Source organism: Plectrocnemia conspersa, unplaced genomic scaffold, assembly GCF_051122295.1.
Source record: "Plectrocnemia conspersa isolate PC_06_02 unplaced genomic scaffold, ASM5112229v1 ptg000006l, whole genome shotgun sequence".
NCBI lineage: Eukaryota > Metazoa > Arthropoda > Insecta > Trichoptera > Polycentropodidae > Plectrocnemia > Plectrocnemia conspersa.
The window spans coordinates 23,209,722-23,233,927 of record NW_028277170.1 but is presented as its reverse complement, the minus strand read 5'-3'; the positions used below and the strand labels follow the sequence as shown (position 1 = coordinate 23,233,927).

The window sequence follows — 24,206 nt, the reverse complement described above, 5'->3', positions numbered from 1 at the left end:
CCAGATTTTGATACCAAAAATAAAAAGGCCATGTCGGATTTTTCCCGAGAAAGATAAGCTGCTGTGGGTGCTAAAAGAATGTCATCACGGATTTTTATGTTCCAGGAGGATAAAGAAAGAAAAATTGCTATGTGACCTATGGCGGACGTATGAGATGATTGAGCTGCTGCAGTACTATATTGAGTATATATAGTGTATATTATATACATGGTAAACCAGGCAACACCGACCGCGGTCCTTCATGGAAGTCCATGAAAATAATCTGCTGTCATCCGCTGCCGTCACGTTAGTGTTATCAAAGTGCCGTCAGATTTGGCAATAATAAAATAAATACATACATATATAAATAGGCCCCCCATGGTTCTCCCCACTAGCCACGTTCAATACAAACGCTTTTTTTATACAGCAAAATACGTCACACGCGATCATCATCGCGCAGGTCATAACAAGATACAAAATCGTAAAATAGTCCTAATCGACTAGATGTCGACCATGACCATATATTCATGTTTAGATTAAAATCCAGTATAATTATTTTAGACATCGACTCAAATACAAATTACTACTAATAATTATTTATATTTCGATTGAAAAAATCCTGTTTTTGTTCAAATTGTGCCAAATTAGTCATTTGCACGTTCAACAGATTGTAAAAGATAATTGTATAGCAAAAGTTTTCCGAACGTGTAGTGATTGTAAATAATATACAGATTTATGGCCACTGGAAATATTTATTGAGAGTAAATTGTGGTAATAATAATTCTTCTCTTTTGAAGTAACATTTTATATTTTAAAATTAATTTATTATTTCATTAAAATTATTTTGGGCATTATGTTTTTAGCGGCGTTCGATATTACCCCGCGACCGTGTTTGTGTACTCGCAGTGGACATAGCCGACTCAGTATTGCTTCGGACCGCGCGTCGAAAGGAACTCGCGCCGCTGACGATGGAGTCGGAGGAGATAAACTTGGAACGGGTGTGCCGCACTTGCCTATGCGATGACGGCGACATGCGCGATGTGTTCCTCGAAGCGGACCACGACGGAGGCCGGGCGGCCATAAGTGGCATGCTCTCTTCCTGCACAGAGCTACAGGTGCAGTGTTATATTTAACTTCAGCTCTTGTCACTCCACATCTCTCCTGACAGCCCAAAATCCGACATCCCCACGTATCTAAATGCTATATATGTTTAACATTCCAACTATATTATATGTTTATACTTCATGTAAACATAATCTTATTGTGTTGTGTTGTTATTTTATATACATATTTTTCTTTAATATTATTAGTAGTACGCGTTTAATTAGCGCTATAATCTGCTGTGCGGGTCTGCCATGCTTAGCCGTTTATTCTTATTTACTTGTATATTTCAAACGGGAATTTTTATTGTCCATGAATGAAACGTATCACCTTCACTACCTTAGATTTAGATCTCTTGTTCTTATTAATGCGGCGAAACATAAATAAGCCTTTAAAACGTTTCTTAATTGGTGCTACATATGACAAAAACACGCTTTTTTTACTTTTACACCAGTGATGTACTACTTTTTTATTAGTAAAGCCAATTTATACATTTTATAATTGTGCGTGGGGTTGCATAGATGTAAATCTAGTCAATGGGTCACATGTGTACCACTGCTCTACACTATAAAATTCATCACCGATCCATAGTCTTAACAAACATGAAAGCTACATTATGTATACTTTATACACAGTATTTCATTTTGCGTGTTTAGTATTGCATTTAGTTAATTTAATATTAACACTACAGACTGATGACTCAAATATGCGTCATTGTAAGACAATATCTTCATACAACGTCTTTATACAACATCGGTACATGGTGCTATTGAGTTACATATACATAAATTTATCCTGTTACTTCACAAAAGATAATGAACATGTCAATTTATATTTATATTCAATTCAATTCAAAAAAGTTAAAATATGTGTTGAACATTCGGTATAAATTGTAAAAAATTGTTCTGCCATACATAAGACGAGGATTTATTCACGCGCTCCATATAATTCTATGATAAATCAATGTCAGCGCTGCGGTAGCGAGAATTAGAAACACTAATAATTCTTGGAAAAATATTAATTTTCAGTATACAATAGCATGCAAAAAAAGTGCATCATCTTCAAAATCATCATATTTCATATGCAGCTAAAAACATATTATAGTTTAAATAAATTTATAATTTTTATTAGACATAATCTATCTATCTTCTTCTTTCGAAGTGATTAAAATAATTCAGGATGATTTTGTAATCCACCGTCTTTACCGTTTCATTGATAAAGTGTATACTTTCCACTCTAAAATACACAGTTGGATAAAACAAATTTCATGATTTTAATTTTGATCTTATGCGATCCACAGATTGAAAATCACTGATAAAATAATTATTTTTCATCACGTTAATATTTCAAAACAGATTTGCGATGATAAGTAGAGCAAAATTCAATCAAAGCGCAATTCGAACCGATAATAGATACTTCCCTGTAACTGAAAAATGCCCTTCAGCGACAAATCACAACAAGAATCTATCAACTCCGTTTCTGATAAAATTCTAATATTCGTAAAAAAAATCTATGATGTATTGGGATAGTTTATCATTGTCAATTTTCACAAGAGAAGCTGGAACAAACTGAAAGCAATTCTTGCTAGGTCCGAAATATGTTGCTCAAACTGTACTTCTAATCAAGCAATTGAATGTAATTTTCACGGTTGTAGATCTTACAATGATTGATTTTTTATGATGGTAGCGAAGAAGCCTGGAGAGCAAATGATGATGAAATCGAAAAGACGTTATCCACAATCGTTTGTTCGCTTGTTGACAATCAGATATTTTGCTTTGCAAGAAGTGGTCCAAAGTCTAAAAGAAGTTGTATTTGGTTGTTGTAAGGTCTCATAATTTAAACAACATTGTTTGTATGACATGAGGTCGAGCGTTGAAGATCAATTGCAGTAAACATCCACTGTAATCGATTGACAAGCTGTGTCGGTATTACAAACACTGGGCCTTTACGCCGACACCGTTAGCTTTTTTGCTGTTTTATCTAACCATTGTTTCGAATGCTTGCGATTGTTAAAAATAATCAATATTTTATTACACGTTAACAATACGAAATAGTTCGTTCTTATGCCGTAACAACAAAGAAAGTCAAGCTTCTAAACGAGTTCCCTTTAACCGATTAAGGACAGGTCTCGCACATGTATGGGATTTTCGAATTTAGTGCTAGACCGGCGCCTGCATATGTGCGCATTTTTCATATGACCCCTTGCGTTTATTAATGTTTTATTATTCTAACGCGTATTTTGTTTTATTCCTTAGTATTTAAAACAATCTGGCAAATATGTGCATTTAAATAAATATCTTGTTCCATAAAAAAAATTCTTTGTACATTTATGTAAGGTAAAAGGATTCGTTGCGGAGCTAGTCATGGGGTGTTCACTATTCTGATCAACAGTAATGTACAAACAATTCGTTTTATAGAACAATTATTTTATATATTGTCATATAAAAACGTGTTTTTTGAGTAAATGTTCCGAAATTTTATTTTTTTATTTTTCTGTTTTATAAAAAAGAGGATATCAACGATCGTATCGTCGATTTTTTCTGTTTTATAAAATATAGGTTTTTTTGAGCAACTTTTGAAAAATATTTCAGTTATGAAGTAATTAAATATTTTTATATTTAATCTTACGTTGTAACCTGACAGGCGTAAGCCCAATGCATTACAACGGGGTCGGCTTGTGCAAACATCCTAGCCCTAACGAGCTTCAATAGAGGACTCGACCGTGATTCTAAAATTGAAAGAAGAAATGCTTAGAGACATCCAACTTTCTGTGAGAACTCAGCGAATCGTATCCCAGCGCTCCTAAAAGAAAGGCATTGGGATATAAGAATGATATTTATCATTGAGTATCAATATAATTTATATTGTTTTAGATGCGTTAGTAAACTTACCACTTTAAAATTCACCTTATAATTTCTGAAATAATTTACAAAATGATTCCAGTTTAACTCTCAAAATTACTCTAAAGAAGTTTTCAGTTTCAATATTTCATAGTGAAACTGAAAATATTTTTTTATTTAAAAATTACTGTATCAGCAATATATTATAGTTAATAGAGTGAAAAAAATTGTGTCAATATTTAAAAGATCACCCACAAAATATCCAGTTACCTGACCTAATAAATGCTATGATAGTATAAATATATAAATTTATTTGATGATCCCTGGATCAGTTGTTATAAATCAACTTTTTCTGCTATGCAAAATTAATATAATAATCATTCAGAAATGCAAAAGACGGAAATATTGTCTGTCATATTTAAAGAAAGCGTTATTGTTTTTAATATTCCATAAACCTAGATTTGCGTTACTTGGTTTGCGCCTCTATTCTTATCTTGTCTTTCATCATTAACTTTTTGTGGTAAAATTTAATTATTGTGGTTCAGATTCTTTTTTAGCTCAGATAATGATTCCTGTTTATAAAAAAATTTACAAAGTAAAAAGCAATTTAAATAAATTGATTGGTTTCCGACATTGAAAAGGTAACGTTGGAAGATCATCACTGGAAATTTCTTTGTGCGCTGCATTCGTAAAATTTATTGCTTTTCAGCCGTAAATCAGATTTTTACGACAAGGAAGGGTATGCTTCTTATTTAAAGCCACCTTTTATTGCTTTTGATTTTATGATAATTATAGGCCAGATAAATATTGTAATACGCCTTTACATGTTTTGTGAATTCGTGTGATATTCGCCCGTCTTTGCGTACCCCAAATACTGGAACAAATTCAAGGCTTCTACATAGATTTCTAATAAATTTTCAATCACTGTAATCAGTTTCTAATTGATCAACGACACATACCGTAATTATGATATAAGTTAACTATTCAATGCTAATCAAGACGATTATCGAACTCGGGTTTTTCAATGATTAAACTTTTTGGAGGATCATTTGTCATTCACGAAAAAGTTGGTAACATCTCTCGTAATAAATACTGGAATAATAAAATGCACAAATTGATAAAGAGAACTGATAATGCAACTTAATCGACAAATTGATCAATCTGGTTTTCTGATGCCCTAACGAGGTTCTTCCGTAACTACTTGGAGAATCATCGACAATTTGTTGTTTATGATTCACAATATAAAGAGCACTTATCACGTTACTGATGGGGTCTGCAGCTACCGACTTGTTTAAAGATGTGTGAATTCATAAACCTGGATGTTTCACAAATTATTTCTGAGGGTATCATGCAATATTTCCACTTTCGAGGAATCTTTTACCGCTCAGATATTAAATAGGAACAAGAAGTTGAGGACGAGTCTTTTAGACCTAATTTGGTTCCCGATTTCATTTTGAAGGGTTGCGAAGTCAGTCTAGCTGCTCTTCTAAACGCATAAGTCACTCCTATTCATAAAAAGGCGATGAATTGGGTATAAAGAATTATAGACCAATCGCAGTATTGTCAATTCATGTCATGTTTAACTGTTCTAAATAAGTAAACAAGATCCATCAAAATTTGATGGATCAACAGCATGGCTTTCCTTCCGTCAAATGCCATCAAGCCATCCGCGGTGAAAGGGTTAATTATATACTTAATCAATAAAGTTCAGAAAATTTTTAATTAATATTTTGATTTACCTTAATGTGAAGATATATGGTTAAGATTCATAATTGCGTTCTCTTCTGATGCTCGTTAAGAGTCAGAAAGTTTGCACTAATCCAGCTCATTAATACGCTGGCATTGCACATTTTTTAATGACATCTACGAGGAGCTGTTCCGGTAAATATAATTTTTTTTAAATAACACGCCATACAAAATATCGATGGTCTAAATTTAATATAAAAAAACATATAACAATTCCTTCCATAAAATGAGTATGATGGCAGTAGTCGATAACTCAAACTAAGATGTAAAAAAATCATTAAAATACCTGCAAATTTAATCTTGAGTAAATTATAAAGTGTAGAAAGAAAATACCATGAAGTGTTTAATTTTAATGATTAAATAAAAAAATAATTGACACAATTATTCAATCGATATTTTAAGGAGTGACGTAAATATTTATTTTATTTTTTTGACCTTTAATCTGGCGATAGGGTAGCTGATATAAAAAAAAATAAGTGCACATATACATATGCAATATTATATTGCATACACATTATCAAAAAGCATGTGAAAACGATGACAAAGGTTTGCTACTCCTTTAAATGAGAAACAGGCTTGAGGTCGTAAAAATGTGATTTGCGGTTAAAAAAGCAATAAAATTCTCGAAAGTTGCACCTCAACAATGTAGTCCTTAACCCTGTGCTGCCGAGCTCATTGACATTACTATTTAGATATTGATATATATAAAAAAGTACATGCTCAAAAAAAATGCTTGGCAAATTCCCTACAGCCCATTAAAAATTTAAAGTTGACATCGAAATTGGCAATTTTCGCCAAAGTAGCAAATGTCGATGTATCGAATTTAGGTAACCAAGGGGTTAACGTATTAGGACGTGCATAGGTTATCCCAGTACCTTGAAATTTATATTATATACATAGAATGGATGCAGAGATACTTGTATTTCAACACGAGGCACATCAACAATGTATTCAGACTTTGAATTGTATATGAACCGTTGGTTCTTAGCATATTTTAATATGGATCGGTATTACCTGTACCATGAATTATACCTTACTTTTGGATCAGATACAAATATATATTCCAGTGATATTTGAATTTGAGGGAATAGTTTAATACTTGAAGACCAGACATTATTTTTCATATTTTTGTAGTTTCTAACACACTTTTATGTAATTTAAAAAAGTAAAAAACAATATTTTTACACATTTTTCATCAATATTTAACACCACCTTTATCTTTTATTACATTGAGTACTCTTATAGGCATACTCTATACTCGCTATTATAGTTTTTTTTTTTGGTTTAGTAACACGTTTTCATGTTTTGTTAATATCAAAATATATGAAATGTTGGAGTGGTCCAATTATTTTGTCACGCCACTGTATATGGTACATCTCAATGTTTTTGGATTATTTTAATGTTTTATAGCTTTAAATTTAACCCTTTGAGCGGTATCACTGTACATGTACAGTGAGCGATCTTTCACTGTTTTGAGGTACCCCAGATCAGGCCTCGGCAACCTTTTTTGACTGTGGGTCAAAATAATTAAAATATGACTATTAAAAAGACTATTTGGGTCGGTGAATATTTTTGGTCTTAACAACCATATACATATGTGGTCTAGTCGTGACATCGTAACACGTTAAAAAAATGATATTTGCAGAACTGAAATGGGTCACTTCAAATCATCAAATGGGTCACTTGGTGACCCGCGCGTCATAGCCCCAGATAGTTATATATTTACATATGTAACTGAATAATTAATAAATATTTGTATAATGTATTTCTTAATTTGATTAAATATAAATGATTTTTATAGAAAATAATATTAATAAATTAATGAGTATAACACAAAATATTTTATATTAATTTTATAAAAAATATTGAGAGCCTCTGAATTGATATAATGAAATTTAATAATAAAAATGTGTTGAAATATATTATTAACATACTAATTCAAAAATGTAAAATTAATCAAAGCAATAAAACGTTGAGAATCACTGATTTATATCAATAATTTACTATTAATCAGTGGCGTAGCTAGGGTATGTGCTGCCCGGGGCAATCCTTAAAATTGCTGTCCCCCCATACATTTTTTTTCAGGTTCATAAAATCAGCATTTCTTAAAATAATAAATTGATTATTGTTAAGCTCATGCTATTCATTCTTAGATTTACATAAATTTTACTTTATTTAGGGTTAAGAATCACACTAGACGATTCCATCGCGAATATGCCGCCCCCAAGCAAGTACCGCCCGGGGCGGCCCGCCCCCTCCGCCACTGCTATTAATGCAATATAAAATAATACGTAAAATTAATTCACTCCCAGGTGTATATTAACAAATTAACAAATGTGTATAAATTAGCTCAATACTCAAAGGGTAAATATATCTATATTATTATATGAGGTAATTATATGCATTATAAGTTATTTTTCAATTTTAAACGTAAAGGTTAAACTATCTGGAAGATCTCTAGTGAGATTGGAATCAGTTCTATAAAAGATTCGTGTGATTCTATATAAACGCTTGAGAGGAAATAAAATTCTGCTTCTTGACTGATTCATCTCGACTAATGTTTTTGAAGCTTTTTCCTTGTTAGGTCAATTCCTAGTACTTTGTAAACATCCTTTATAGGTTGAAATTTTATGTCTTCAATTTAATGAATGCTTTCATAATTAACATTATTACTTTTTAATTTCAGTTGAAACAAGGAGATGGTCTACCGATACGCATTTGCTGCAGTTGCTTAAATTCCATAGTGAATGCTTTCACTTTTAAGATGAAAGCGGAAAAATCCGATCAGCGTTTGAGAAGTTACATTGCAGAGAAGCACAAAATGGATCAGATGCCTACATCGTCTCAGATTAAACAAGAGGAACTCGATCTTCAGGTAAGGCATACGGTTTGTATACATTGCTTATTTATTTTAACTAGAATCTTCCTAATTCATGATTATTATAAAATACTACACGTTCAATAATACTAATCAAATTAAATGACGATCGATGTTAAATAATAACGGTATTATAAAATGCTTATAAGATATTGTCTAAAATCTGTATTTAGAACAAACTATATTGATGTAAGATGGAAAAATGAACGAGGTATCTTTGTCTTTTTCTTGCCAAAAATAATTACAGTATATAAAATACTCTTTGATCTCTATTAAAGAGAAAAATAAAGTCGTAATATTTGTTTCATATAGTTTGAATATTCATTTCTAAGATTGCTTTAACGGTCGAGGGACCGAAATATTTTTAATCGAGCGTAGAATGAGACCATGCTATACCTTTTTGTCATTGTTTATGCATGCACACAAACGCATTTCCTACTCAGACACAATGACGTCAAGCACACGCGGATTCTCAAACGTTCACAATAAAACACTATAATTCTTTACATTTCTTATTTACAAATAATAATAATAAAAAATATATTATAAACATATCCATAAAAATTAAATCTAAATTACTTAAAATAAAACATACATCTATATACATATACCATACAAAAATTCTAAATGCCTAGCAATTCGGTCATTTTATTACTTTATGTAATTGCTCTGTGACAAACAAAACACTATACGTGTGTAATTTTATTACTAAAAAAAAGTTTCACGTTTCAAAAGTCTTCGTCCAATATTTTAAGAGTACTACTGGGCGAAGACAAATAATTCTATTACTGCAAATAAATGTTCTGTCTTTAAATTACAGTTTTTTTTACTATATCTACCGATAGGAGGTGTATGAAATATTTTTGACGCCATTGATTTGTCACTCATAATATTTATTGATCCATATCTTATAAGCCTTGAAAGTCATAATATCAATGAGCTCCATGCATATCGTCACTCATCTTATAATCCTTGAATGCCATAATATCAATGAGCTCTATAAATATTCTTCGTCACTCATAATATTTATTGATCCATTTCTTATAAGCCTTGAAAGCCATAATATCAATGAGCTACATAAATAGTCTGACCACCCTCTTATCGCCTGTAGACAATCATATTCATGAGTCATTTTGTCTCATATATCAATCTCACCTTTCATTGTTATAAAATTGATATCATACTTACATTATATGGATGTTCCGCGTTTTCATTATGAAACTGAAATTTGATATGAAGTATATATAATGAAAATTTGTTATTACTGCTTTTATGATAAATAATAATTTCAAATGCAAATGTGAAAAGTACTTATGTACTTCGTAATTGGATTCAAACATTTCAATCACGTCATCGTTATTTGAGAGAAAATCTACACCTTCGACTCGTGGGAATCATTATATGTTTCTGCCACTGCTAACATATAAATATTATTTAAACTAAAGTTAGTTTATACTAAAATTATTTAAGGAAGTAAATATATTTGGGGGTTCTTCAAGGATCAGCCTGAGCTTTCTGCTCTATATGTTATTTATTAATGACATAAATATGGCAGTTATAAATTAAGGTTTTCTTCTGTACGCAGATGCATTCGATCTGTTGTGCACTCCTCTCTACATTTATTTGATTTAGACTGTGGAAATGGGCTTCCGTTAATCGTCTGAAAGTGCCATACTGTGTCATTTTATCGATCCCGTTCACCATCAGTTTATTGCTACGATCTCGGTGGAACATTTTGACTAGAGAAACTTCCACTGAAGATCTCGGAATCATTTTTAAGAGTAAGTGGAGGTTCTCTCTACACATACACGACGTCTGTGATAAATCTTCCAAGATGCTCGGCTTTGTTATGGGATCTGTAATTTGCAATCCCCGAATAACCAAATACTCCATTTTAATCGAAATGATTCAAAAAAGCTTTTTAAGATACCTTTATAAAAGGATACATGGTTCTTATATCCCAGCGCCGTTGGGATACGATTCGCTGAGTTCTCGCAGAAAGATGTATATCACTAAGCATTTCTTCAAATTACTGAAGGGTGCTAGTTCGAGGAATTCCAGTTTTGGGTTCCAGAACGACTTCGAAAACCACGATCGCGTCCTCTTTTGATGGACATTGGGGCTAGGACGTCTGCACTTGCCGACTCGCTTATGCCTATGGTCATCTGGCTCTTTAATACGCTGGCATTGCACATTGACCTGCTTAATGTCAACTACAAGGAGCTGGTACGGTTCGTATCATTTAATTTGGATATATAATTTTTTGTTTGCTTCATATTTTTTTGTATATTAAAATAATACAATTATTGTTTTCGACCATCATCACACATTACCTGTTAGGTTACGATGGTCTTAAATTTTAGTTCATTAAAAAAATATACTTGTTAAGTCGAAAAATAATTGAGAAGCGCAGGAGTATTCTGCGCTTCGATGTACTCTCCCAATGATAGAAACAAATACTGTCGCACGATTGAAACGCCATCTGATGCGTGCATCAGAGCGTGAAGCACCTCGCTGTGTCATATACTCCGATATACTCACCCATTTCACTATTGCCAAATTCTCTGACAAAGCGGTATAGTATGGGCGCGTGAAAGTTAATAAGCTTTAGTTTTTGCCGATAGATACTACATATACTGATGTTGGTTCTGCTCTCGATGTTTTTTATAAAATAATTTATGGTATTTTTGATGAATGTTTTTCCAGAAGATATTCAGCAGCTAACAGAATTTATCCAATATGGTTCTCTAAAGAAGTAATTGCAGTTCTTAGAAAGAAATATGTCACACATAAAATCTGGAAACGAATATGTAACTCTTTCGTCTAAGAAGAATTGCGCGCAAAGTTCACGATTTGCGATTGCCATAGAAACTATATTACGGATTGTGAAAAATTGTCATTGTCGTCGATGAGTTGAACAACATAAATTTAGAACGGGTTTTGCTAAATATTTTCAAACCATATAGCACGATGAGACACTGCGTTCATCTTTTTGTCAATCAAAACCTTAAATTTGGTTGATATAGACTACGGATTTATTAAGGACCAGATTTTATCCCATACTACATTCTGAAAGGATGCAAGTTTGGTGGTGAATGGAATATTGCTCACATGGCAACTGGTTGCAGGAAGATTCGTCACGCGGATTATTGCTGACACGAAAATTGGTCACAAATCGATCGCTCATACGAATATTTCTCATACGAAACACGCTTGACGATTGGTGCTGTTTTGTGTTAAATTATTTTTATCTCCGTTCCGGATGCTCCGCTTGTGAGATTGTGACATAATTAAATTGACCGCGAGAGAAGCTTTCTTCACTCAAGTTAATTCTGTATATTTATTATCAACGCAAAGGCGATCAATGAATTGACATATCGCTAGGGATAAATAGGGTACTGATAGTAATTACAGATTCACTGTGAATAGTCTACTACGAATTGCATTCTATTGTACAGTTACGCTTGATCCGATTTCTTCAGCAACATAATAGGGTTACCTTGAGGGTTAATTTGTGTTGTAATAATCTTTTTTGATTCAGAGAATTAAAGAGCTTCGTACCTTATATTGTCAATTGAGAAAATGCACTGAGAAATTCTTTTCATTGACTTTTAAATTTATTTGTGCAAGTATTGATCTGTTGTGTGTAGTGAAACTAAATAAAATCATGTATGTTTGGAAGGCTACAGAATCTATTCTATATTGTCATCAATATTTAAAATAAGTTATTCTCATGTAGAAATTTGTAAAACGTTCTGTAAAAAAATAATATCATTAGTTTTATTGTTAATTGTGCTGACAAACCAGTAACTGTAAGTGTTATATATAGCATAGATTTGTATAACTTTATTTTAGGAATCATTTGATGAAAATGAAGACACAATGATAAAGACTGAGTTAGAGAGTTATTCTGATGATTATCAGCCTAGTGATGGTTATCAAGGTTCAGATAACAATACACAGTCGGACGACTCGGATGATTTTAGACCGTTGCAAGGTTGTATTTTAATACATTTTAAGTTTATTTCAATTGAATAGGCTCATTGCTAACTTTGTGTGATTTCAGAATTAAAAAACGCTAATAAGTCCAGTGCTAATAACGGTGATGAAAATCATAAGATGCACAGACAGCGATCTGATAATAGTAATGTATTTTTTTGTGTTTGTATTTATTAATTATGTACTATATATTAATTATGCTTAAATATTTTCAGACCGTAAAACGCTCATGTGTAAACTGTGCGATAAGAAATTCAAATACATCAACTGTCTGAAGAAGCATTTACAAAATCACATCATACAAGAGCCGTTCGCCACTATAGATCTGAAATCGAAGAAAGCTCTGCTGGAGAACATGGGACAGTTTGCAGGGATGAATTCGGAAAATATTTCAGACGACTACATCATCAAACTGATAATTGAAGATATAAAAGAGGGGAAGTATGAGCTGTATATCGGCGAGGCTGACGACGTGCCTCAAGACAATAGCGAAGAATTGCCATTCATAAAACCGGTGCAAATTTTGACCGTGGCTAAATCGACATCGAGCATTAAAAAAGTAACGGCAGTGATGGATTGATACAACTTTTGCGTTATGTACTGCTCTTGGACGAATCTGATTTGATTTTAATTTTAGGCTAAATTGTACACGATAAAGTCGAAGATCAAGAGGGGTATTAAAAAAATCCGTAAGCACAAGTTTCACAAATGTTCGGTGTGTGAACGGGTGTTCACAAGGTCGAACCATTTGATCAGGCACATGTCCACTCACAATTACGATTATCCTGACAAGTGTGAGATTTGTAATAAGGTTGATAGCAGTTTGAGTACTGCAAGAATATATTCACTGACTGCATCATATTATTGGCAAATTGCAAATGATACGTCGTCGTCAGTTAATATGTTCTTGTCGTTGATTAATTTTATCAGATCATTGTTCAATGTTATGTATTTTTTATTGTTCCTTAAACAAAGGTGTTCCCCAACAAAGACATGCTTTTGAAGCATAATAAAATACAATGCGAGAACACTGTCAAGCCCTTTAGGTGCGCGACATGTGATATGAAGTTCGTTGACGAAGTGTCGTTCAATGACCACACGCTCAAGCGTCACAAAGGAGAGTCCGTGTCCGCTAATTTCATCCAGCTAGAGGACATAATAGAAGAAAAGTTGAATCAATACATCGTCGAGTTGAAAGAAGACGACACAGAACTGACTGCGGAGAACGTTCGCAAATTGAATATCATGCTGTTATTGCTCGCTTTTCAACATTAATTCAACTCATTCGACGTGTTGCAGATATCGAAGTTGTACGGGTGCAGCGGATGCGACATGAAGTTCGTTAACGACGATTCGTTCACCCAACATTTGATAACAATCCATAATGGCGACAACGTGACGTACAGTTTGGTCGACGTCGCCGGATTAAAGACAGAAAAAATCGACGATTTCACGGGCGAAGCGTGCGAAAACATAGACGACGACGACGATGATGACGACGATCACTCACAAGAAGAAGACAGTCGTGTAAAAGAAAAGAGGGTATTTTACTGAAATTATTAAAGCATACTTATATTGAGTGATTTGAAAATGTCTATGGAATGTACTGAAAAAACATGATTTTGATATTTAAAATCAAAAAGAGATGTCTGTTTTTATGGTTTCCTTACTATATGTACGCAGAAATTAGGGTTCTTATTTATTCGTAGTTTTCAACTATTCAAATATGAAGTATTTGAGTATATTCTTAATTTTTTTCTCGGTTTTGATATTAATTTATTTAACCAATTAGTGCAAAAAATCAATTAATTGCCTGTAAAATATTATTTATTTCAAAAATAATTATTTTAATTTTATAAAATATGTACAATACAATGCTGTGCGAATTATTGAGAAGTGATGGCGCGAAAAGAAAAATGCTTAATTTATTATTACATACTTTTTGCTCAGCTTTTTCAAATCATCAGAACGAATTTTTAATATACATAAAGATCAGATCTTTATCGGAGTTTGTTTTGTACAGATTTGTATTTGTAGGTTAGGTTTGGGTTTGAACAGCAAATGGACGTTTCGCAACTGTCAAATTGAGTTTCATAGATATTTTAGAGCAGCAAATTAGCGCCTATCAGTTAAATTACATATTCGCTAGTAGAAATATATATCTACTGGTGAAAATGTATTTTGACTTGACTAGTGCAAATAAAACTTCACTAAAAAATACATATTCACTGTAACATTTATACATCGGATATAAATAAATAATGATAAGTATGTAAATATATATATATATATTAGTACATATAGAAAAGTTGAAATCATATTATTTTACTAGCACCTGCCAGATAATTTATATTAGTAAAAATATATATAGATTCGAGACTGTTTTTTCTAGATTTTCTTTTATGAATAACCATTTGAAACTGAATGTATTATTTATTTATTTTGCTGCATTAAATCCAGTTGTCAAATTACCGATAATACAATCTACAAAAACATTTAATTTATATAATTCAGCTGGCGTTGTTGTTGATTTTTCGTTATTTATTTGCTTCTTAGGTATTTGATCAAAATTTTCAGATCAAATACCTAAATTTACTGCTACTAATCTACATTCATTGAATATTTCCTCTCTTGTCTAATATTTTTTAAACGTTCAAAAAGCAATAGAGTCAACAATAATTTGCAAACAAATTTTAACACAAACGGAGCTGCGTCAAAAAATTACATCTGTCCCTTTGAATAATAATGTTTATTGCAAAGTACTACCTAGAATGTGGGTGCTTTTGAAGGCAATGTTCCGCTCTTTTTATTTTTTGTATGTATAAAAAAAGGCTGTAGGAACTTATACCTGAAATACATCAGTACATACATCTCAAACGACTAGCTTAGCTCAGATTCATTATTTGAGATCGGTTTTTACCATTTTTATATATTCATGCTATGATTTTTTCCAGAGTCTGGCCCCTCAAGGAGAACGGGGCCCGGGAATTTGTCCACTCTCTCCTCCCCTCTCGACTGACCTGGTCATAGTAGAGACTGCCGATAAACATTCTATTCGCAAAAGTTCTGGAATATTGAGAGAAAAAACGGCTAAACGTGCTACTCAAGTATAAAAATTATTTCATTCCAAGATTTTTTCAAATTTCAAACGAATATTATACGAATATTCATATAGTTGAAAATCAGGCGAAAAATTCGAATATTCGATTGAGAACCTTAATAGCAATCAATCATCTTATAAGACTGATCTATAAAACGTTAAATTAAAATTACGTTAAAATTAAATACATACAAGTTAACTTTCTTTTCCTTTTTATAGTGATTCTAATTGATGCCTTCAATGTAAAAAACTTTAAATTACAACTATAGGAATATTAGGAGCTCTTTTGTACTTTTTAAATATATGTACCTAAAAGGTTGGACGCTGTAATGAGCTCATTTTCAAATCTAGCGATGATGTCTGTTCTGTTTGTATAGCTAATCTCATATTTACATTCATTCATTGCCACTGCTTTTCTTTTATGCAGTTATTTAGTCACTTTTTTGGCCTTGTATGATTGTGATTGTGAATCACCTACCACATTGTATGGTGATTTTTGCAGTAATGTTAATTATTTAACCTTTTGCGATCGGATGCAGCGATATACGATACATTTTTACTTTATTCATTGTCTTAAATCATTAAATTACTTATCGTTATTACAATAATGAATTAATTTAATCCTTCATATTGAGGTTATAAAAGATATTCAGTATTAATAAATTGTTATTAAAGTTAAAATCCCGTTTTCTAAGTAATGATGAATTTTCTAAAAAAACTAGAAAATTAACATTATTATTTTTATAATCACTAATTTTAATCTTAATAGCTAATAATATTTCCTGTCAATAGTTTTTATTTGATTACGCATTGGAGATTATATTTTACTATTTAAAAATATCTATAAATACTAGTTGGAAATGTTAAATCATAATCTTTATAATAATTTACATAAAATATAAATAAATTTTCGACAAAAATATTTAATGTAGGAATTACCTTCATTGTTTTCAAACTGTATGGCGAAATTCTCTAATCGCAAAAGGTTAATATTTAGTGTGGCAGACATTAGCATGTAATTCGCTTGATTATAAGATTTTTATGTTTGATTATGTTAATGGTTTTTAAAATATTAAATATCACTTATTCAAAGTATAATAATCTTATAAATATTTATGAACTGCTTATTGATATGATTATGACTCATGGAAATAACTATGTATTATTTTTATTTTATAATTTAGCTTAAAAACATTTATAATTACTCTCATGACCGACTTACTTTAATCGTTCTTTTTAGCAAAGTGTTTTGTTAGACATGACTGTAAAACATGGCGTAAAAAGACTGGGTAAATACAAACTTCATGAATGCTCATTGTGCGAGCGTTTGTTTACGAGGTCCAATCATCTCATGAGGCACATGTCCACGCACAACTACGACTATCCTGACAAGTGTAAAATATGTCACAAGGTAACAAACAATTTAGGGTCGTATATCGGTATATCATGGTATAATAATATTTTTTGTCTCAGATTTTCCCCAACAAAGAAATGTTGCTGAAGCATAGCTTCATTAGATGCGAAAACGTTCCTAAAACGTATCGCTGCGGAACATGCGACATGAAGTTCATCGATGAAGTGTTGTTCAACGATCACATTGCCAAGAGGCACAAAGGCGAGTCGGTCTCGGTCAACTTCATGGGTCCGTTGTGCCAGAGAAATGAAAAGTCTTACGGATGCGAGCACTGCGATAAGTCTTTCTATCGGTATGTATAATCCTTTGTGTCATATAAACTGTATTTGTTGATTATTATTAAACGTATGCGATTGATAATTAGGAAAGATCATCTCGAGAAGCACATCAAGAGCCACGCGAAGAAGGGAAGGAAGTATCAATGCACAATATGCCTCAGAAAATTCAAAGAAAAAGACAATCTTATGTGAGATTCGTTAATATCGATCATTTTTATTTATTAAAGCTCTGTTTTTATTTTTATTGTATTTTTTTAGATCGCATTCGGTTGTCCATGACCTTAAGAAAGGCATAGATTCGAGATATCATTGTGTGTATTGTGAACGTTCCTTTTCCAATACGTCCAATCTGATCGTGCATATGAGGAGGCACACGGGAGAAAAGCCTTTCAAGTGTGACGTTTGTTCTAAAGGTATGTACTTTTCGTGCTTGTTAAAAAATCAACATAAATTGCTGTATTTTATAAAATTGTTATAAATGTATTATACTATTTCCTTTTATTTAAAATAAAATTAATTAATCAATTAAAAAATGAAACTTCATAGTGTTACTTTTTTTATTAATAAAATCATTATTTATATACAATATTTTACTGCAGGTTTTCCGCGATCTTCCGATCTTCGATGCCATTTGAGGACGCATACTGGTGAAAAACCGTGCCTTTGCACCATATGCGGGAAAGGTAAGCTTATTTAAAAAAAAAATAATGTTATGTATATATGATTCAACTGTAAAAATATATTCTCAGGTTTCTCGCGGTCGAACAAGCTGACCAGGCATATGAGGATCCACACTGGACAAAGACCGTACAAATGCACATACTGCGAGAGAGCTTTCACTCAATCCAACGACTTGACGTTGCACATCAGAAGGCACACTGGAGACAGACCGTATGTTTGTGGCGTGTGTGGTGACCGCTTCATCAATGTACGTTTTTACTTTTCAACTATAAACTTATGATTGTATTGCTTGCGATTTTTTAAATATATGTGTTTTAAAATATATGTGTTTTAAATGATTACATAACGCTTTTATGATAAAAGATGGTGAGTCATTATTTTGCAAAAGTGTTTTTTTTTTTATTTAAAGAAAGTACTTATTGCAATTTGCTACCAAACTTTTAAAAGCGATTGATTTAGACTTGTATATATGAAACAATGTGATTTTTTTCTTCTATGTCATTATCCTCATTGCTGTGGATTGTGATTTTCCTCTCTTATATGATCAGACTTATTCCTCAAATTGTCTTGTTCTCTCACGTTAATGTCTGACGTACAGAGCATTATTTTTGAACGATTTTTCGTTTATGAATGTTGTGGTTGTTGCACTTTCGGCCATCACAATCTATTGATACAGTTCATTTTTAACATATTCCCAATTCTCAAGCAGGATAATATTAGACTATGTATTTATTTACACACTATTTAAATTACTAAAAATATATATGTATGTATATAAATAGTTGTTGAATATTTGTTTATTAAAATTCTTGTAACTAGAGCGCAAAGAGTAGTGATTGCTTTTAATCCTGCTATATTTGGCGTTATCAAGAGTTTGTGTTTATACATATTAGATATTTTTATGTTTTGTATGACGATTGTCGTCTTGCGAGTGATATTTGCTATAATTTTATTAATTTTTTTATTTAGGGTACTGCGTTACACGCTCACAGGAGGACACGTAAACATTACGACGAGCCAGTGACTCCTCAAGTCGCACAGTTTCCCTCCAGCATCGTTGTGAACGAATACGACGTGAACCGCAACAACGATGTTGTCATGCCTGAGGCGGAAGTCACCATAAAAACTGAGGTATGTACATAGCGTGCAAAATGGCATCACCTTCGAAATCATCAGATTTAATATATTTTTTTTTCAAACTAATAAATAATAAAACAGAAAAAAATTGCCAATTTTAAAACATTATTTTAATATAGTATATTATTACTAATAAACAGTAGTTACGTAAAATGTTATTATTTTGTTGTACCCCCTTTAGCATTCAATACTGCTAAAACAGAAAAAACATGGAATTAATCAACAATTCTAATTCTTGTTGGCATACTCTCAATCACTTCTATATGTTTAATTCTGCAGTAGATTTTTTTGTTGATTATACTCCAAATATATTCTGATTTAATTAAGGATTATTCTACGGCCAGATTAGATTTTTTCCACATTTTTCTTTATGCATTATCCATTGATCGTATTGATAAAAAAAACATACTCTTTTTGCCCGATGACAGGGTGCAGAAACATCCACAATGTTGCAGTCCAAATTTGAGTCCACGAGCTTTTCCGTCGAAGGTATGAAAAATATTTCAGGACAGTTTTATATCCCACCGTCTTCACTGGATAACTTCCATTTCGGAATATAAAAAGCACCCCCCCAGATTCACAGTTGCCTGGATACATTTTTCGCTACCTTGCAATCGTACATTGTGTACTCCATCTGATCCGTATAAATTTATTTTACTCGTCAGAGCGTCACTCTTCCATAACAACCCAGCTTTTGTATTGATTTTCTTCATTTATAAACGTTTTTTTTTGCCAGATATAATCCACATATAGGGGTTGTCCACATTTATTTATGTATTTAACTAATGTTTTGCAGATACTCACTGATATTATTATTCACAGTTTAGTATCATTATTCACCAATAGTTATTTTTATATTTAACCTGATTTATTGCACCCATTTCTGCCTTTTTTTTTAAATGTCTTTGAACCGATTGACGATTTAGTTTTAATACATATTTTCACTAAGAAAGCTTTCGAGCAATCGGCTAAGTAACTACTCGAAAACAATATTCTTCTTCAACTGTTTTTGTGCTGCAATGTTTATTATGTATTTACGCGCTCAGTGCTGCGTATTTTTAGTTTTAATAAAAAGCACATGTTGATCCTCTTCACATCCCTAAAAGGTCTGAATGACGTAAATCATTTAGTCAAGCGCTTGATTTTTATGTATGAACGTAGCCGCTCACGCAAATAAAAAATGTTTTCACGGTTTTAAAACTCGCTATCATAATTTTTAATGCTTCTTATAAACTCAACATGGTTAGTAGTAATTTCTTGCGAGAGAGAAAAAAGCATCGAGCGACTAAATGCTCGCGCGGTATTTGAAAGGTTAAATCACTCCCTAACTACTGAGTGTCATAACCATAAAATATATCTTAAATTTTTCTATTGTAGAAGTATTTTTTGGAACACTACTGTGTAAAAATATATTTTATTTGATATATATTCTAAATGCTCATTTTATATCGACAGGATTGACGGATGCACAAGTGCCATGATCGACGAACATTCCTGTTTCGGAACGAGAAGAAGAATCAAACGAGACACCAAAGAACATCACCGTCGTTCCGAATGTGTACCAAAAAGTTAGAGTTATATATGCAAGTGGAGAACTATGCCGCCATTGTTGACAATTGTTGAAACGTTTAAATTTAAATTTTTTTTGTAAAATTCCAAAAATAGTGCGCCACTTGTCTTCTCCCATAAATATATTTTTGTCATAAACTACACATAAAGGGCTCTTCAAAAAGTTTTCGAACCTTACAATTTTTATTTTTTTCTCTAGTTATTTACAATAATATAGAGTTCCCCTCTTCAAAGGGTTGATACATTAGTAAGCTCATGAGTAGTGCAAAAAAGAATTATGTTATTACACCATAGCATTGACGCACTACGCAGTTGGAAAACTTTTTGAGCTTCATGGGAAAATGTGGTACATTTATCGCTGTGTATATAGATCATTTTTATTATTATTATTATATTATTTTTTCAAATAGTGGCATTTATTTCCCAATATTGACATGTTATCGATTAATATTCATCAAATTGAACTAAAAAGTACCAAAAATTTATCAATTATATCTATATTTTATTTGAGACACAAACTATATGATTATAAAATCTAATTATTATTAAAATATAAATACAAAAAGAGGTAAACAAAATAAAATTATTATATATTTTATATTATAACCGATTGTGGCGGGTTTACCATCGTTTGAACGTTACCATTGTGCCACTGTATTGCCGGCACATTTTATATATATGTACATGCAAACATATATTTTTTTAATACACATGAAACCATATTTGTTCCATAATTCTAGAGTTAAGTGTCATAAAGTTTTATATAATAAAATAATCATAGAATTAAGATTTTGTGACGTATAGATATATAAGAAGAAAAAATATTACATTTTGTAAAACGTCCATTCATCGAAATTCTATATGTGTATATTTCTACAAGCATACTTGTTAATTTATTTTGACTGATATCTGAAGTTCCGTTGATCATCTCAGTTATTACGTTGATAACACTTCAGTTTGAATTGTATTCATGTATGTGTTGTATGTAATTTATTTTAATGTACACTTATATTTCTTAACACTTAAAGCGCCGGAATCCGATTAACATGCTTTTTGGGGATTTGATCCTACAGCCAAACGCATGTTAACATGTTTTTATGAAACTCGATCTTTTAACAGGCTCTTACTGACATCTTTGATTATTTTAGGGCACCAAAAGAGATTAATTATATTTTAAATAGTAGCAGATGTCATTATTTTAATTCTTTACATACAAAATTAAATAATTAATTGAAATTTTTTTTTTCGAATCGGCTAATATAAATGTCACACGATCTCATTTAGAATAGATGCCGACAAATTCTAGGATAGTCACACATGTTGTGTTCGTATTCTTAATCATTTTATTCCTTATGCCATTTTGCAAAAACCGACAAAGATTTTGCATAAATTGAATATTTACAAATCAAAAATTTGTCATTGATATTGCATTTGGTGAGTGCCCACACAAACTTTTATAATTATCAGTAGCGTAATTTTAGTAATATGACAATTTAAAAATCGCGATTATTTCGCACTCTTTTCGATCACGCGCTAATATGCCGGCTGTACGTGTCTTTTTTGGCGCAAAAGTGCGGTGCTTTAAGTGTTAATATACGTCACTTCTATATATGCAACACTTATTTTATTGACAATTAATGTTTTTTTATTTAAGATATTTTTGTACTAGTTGTATTTACAATTTCTTTTTTTAAATATAGCTATGTAATGAGAAAAATCATTTAATTCTTATTATTTATTAAAAAAATTACCCTAAAAATATAAATAAGTTATTTTTGCATCAATCATTGTAAACCTGTCAATGTGAGATTGTGGAAATGTTTTGTTGTCATTAGAGCCGTAATACTGTAAGAAATGTGCAGTAAAAACATTAAGGCAATAGAGGAGCATCTGAATAACAAAAGACTACCATCATCGTTGAAGAAGATATTGATCGTATAGTTATTTTAATATGAAGAACCTCACGTCGGCATGAAATTTTCTGAAATGTTCGAGAAGCACCCCGTTTTGTAGCAATCAGCTGAATTATTTCAACTGGATAACTGTGCTTCAAATATATTATTTGAAAATGTAATACGTATTCTTTTTATCAATGTATAATGCTACAAAATTAGAACATAGTATTGAAAATTTGAGGTACACACAATTCATCAAATCAACGAGACTCAACAGACCGGTGCAATTATCATCTCTTCCACCTACAAGTGAAGCAGCTCGTTAGCATATATCAATAGGATTTACTTCTAGATCCAAACTTGGTTAGGAAAGGATTTACAACCTGAGAAATGCAGATGGGTTTTACCGAACAAGATTTTGGAGTCGACAATATTGCCACAAGCACCGAACGAACTATTGAATACAATTTTCTGCAATTGCAAGAAAGGTTGTGGTGCGAACTGTGGAAAGTAGGGTTACAACGCTCTAAAGTTTATGACCAGTGTCAAGGACAAGTATGCTTCATCGCTTCGTCAAAATCAGATGGTTTTTATGGAGGAAGTGAACTTGTTCCTGTGGTCTTTGAATCAAATGTGACGAGAAACGAGGATGACGATAATGATCCGGAAATTGAATTTGGGCAATCAGAAGAAGAGGACGACAATGAAAAATAAGAATCTTGAGACGCATGCCGATTGGTGATGATATTCAGAGGTGGACCTATTAGCTTCTGATACCATTCACTAGGATGTTGTTCAAACAATTACATCGGTACAACATGGACTAGGCCTACCCTGTCTAAATCAAAACGCACCTTGCATTTTACCTCAAAGGTGGTTTAAAAATAACACAAATGTCTAACTTCAGATTTTAATCAAATGAACAAAAATAATATTCCTAACTTTTTAATTTAAATAGTTTTATTATTCAAATAATAAAATAATTTGTGTTTTTTTTAATTTTTGGTCAAATTTAAATAATGAGATCGTAAAAATCACAGCATGTCTAATGTTTGGTCGCTTAATTTTGAGCGCAAATGGTTACAAAAGTAACTAGATGACGAGAGCACCCGCTCAGACTCTACACTGGTTGGAGGAATAGACCTTAAGCTATCATGCGCAATTTCTAGATATTTTACTCTTGAACCACCATTTTCTAATAAAGCCATCCCTATGTTTACCAATGTGTCAATGGTCTGGAAGTATTATCCTGAACAGGGCCGCCAAGAGCGAACCCGGGGTCTGGGAAAACAATGATGGCATTTTATATATTTTTTAACATCGTAACATAATTTCTTGAATAAATAATAATAGGTACGAGTTGACCCTTTCTGTGCTACAAATAAATATTAAAATTAGCAACCGTTGCGACATATTTTCTGAAATCATATTATATGCAAAATATTTTAATTAGGCATTAAAAATATCTGCTCATAATATTTACCTGATAATTAATCTACTTTGCTGTTTAGTGTTGCCATATAGTGAATTTCCAATACAGTTCAAAAGCAATAAACTTGTACATTTGCTGTGAAAACGCTCGATTGTTG

At 31.9% G+C, this 24,206-nt stretch overlaps 1 protein-coding gene across 6 annotated transcripts; it reads left to right on the top strand.

Moving 5' to 3' along the window:
* Positions 1-877: 877 nt before the first annotated feature.
* Positions 878-22,442, top strand: LOC148234550 (uncharacterized). 6 transcript variants are annotated; one of them, XM_088187852.1, is made up of 18 exons: positions 878-1,094; positions 8,353-8,541; positions 12,400-12,541; positions 12,611-12,688; positions 12,759-13,102; positions 13,181-13,354; positions 13,519-13,770; positions 13,843-14,085; positions 15,498-15,650; positions 16,884-17,054; positions 17,117-17,349; positions 17,422-17,523; positions 17,594-17,748; positions 17,935-18,018; positions 18,085-18,263; positions 18,986-19,147; positions 19,582-19,642; positions 20,609-22,442. In XM_088187852.1, the coding sequence occupies exons 1-18, from the start codon at positions 948-950 to the stop codon at positions 20,632-20,634; spliced, it is 2,895 nt and encodes a 964-aa protein (XP_088043978.1). In that variant the 5' UTR covers positions 878-947; the 3' UTR covers positions 20,635-22,442. The 6 variants fall into 6 exon arrangements, with proteins under 6 accessions (XP_088043978.1, XP_088043977.1, XP_088043980.1 ...); XM_088187851.1 differs by having other exon boundaries at positions 901-1,094; positions 8,353-8,553; XM_088187854.1 differs by lacking the exon at positions 15,498-15,650 and having other exon boundaries at positions 901-1,094; positions 8,353-8,553.
* Positions 22,443-24,206: the final 1,764 nt, after the last annotated feature.

Bases quoted from the DNA above. Each gene is read 5' to 3' on its own strand.
- LOC148234550 (XM_088187851.1), top strand. From the start codon at position 948: ATGGAGTCGGAGGAGATAAACTTGGAACGGGTGTGCCGCACTTGCCTA. The intron at 14,086-15,497 runs GTATTTTACTGA...GATTTTTTCCAG, and splicing joins GTCGTGTAAAAGAAAAGAGG to AGTCTGGCCCCTCAAGGAGA. The intron at 15,651-16,883 runs GTATAAAAATTA...CGTTCTTTTTAG, and splicing joins CGGCTAAACGTGCTACTCAA to CAAAGTGTTTTGTTAGACAT.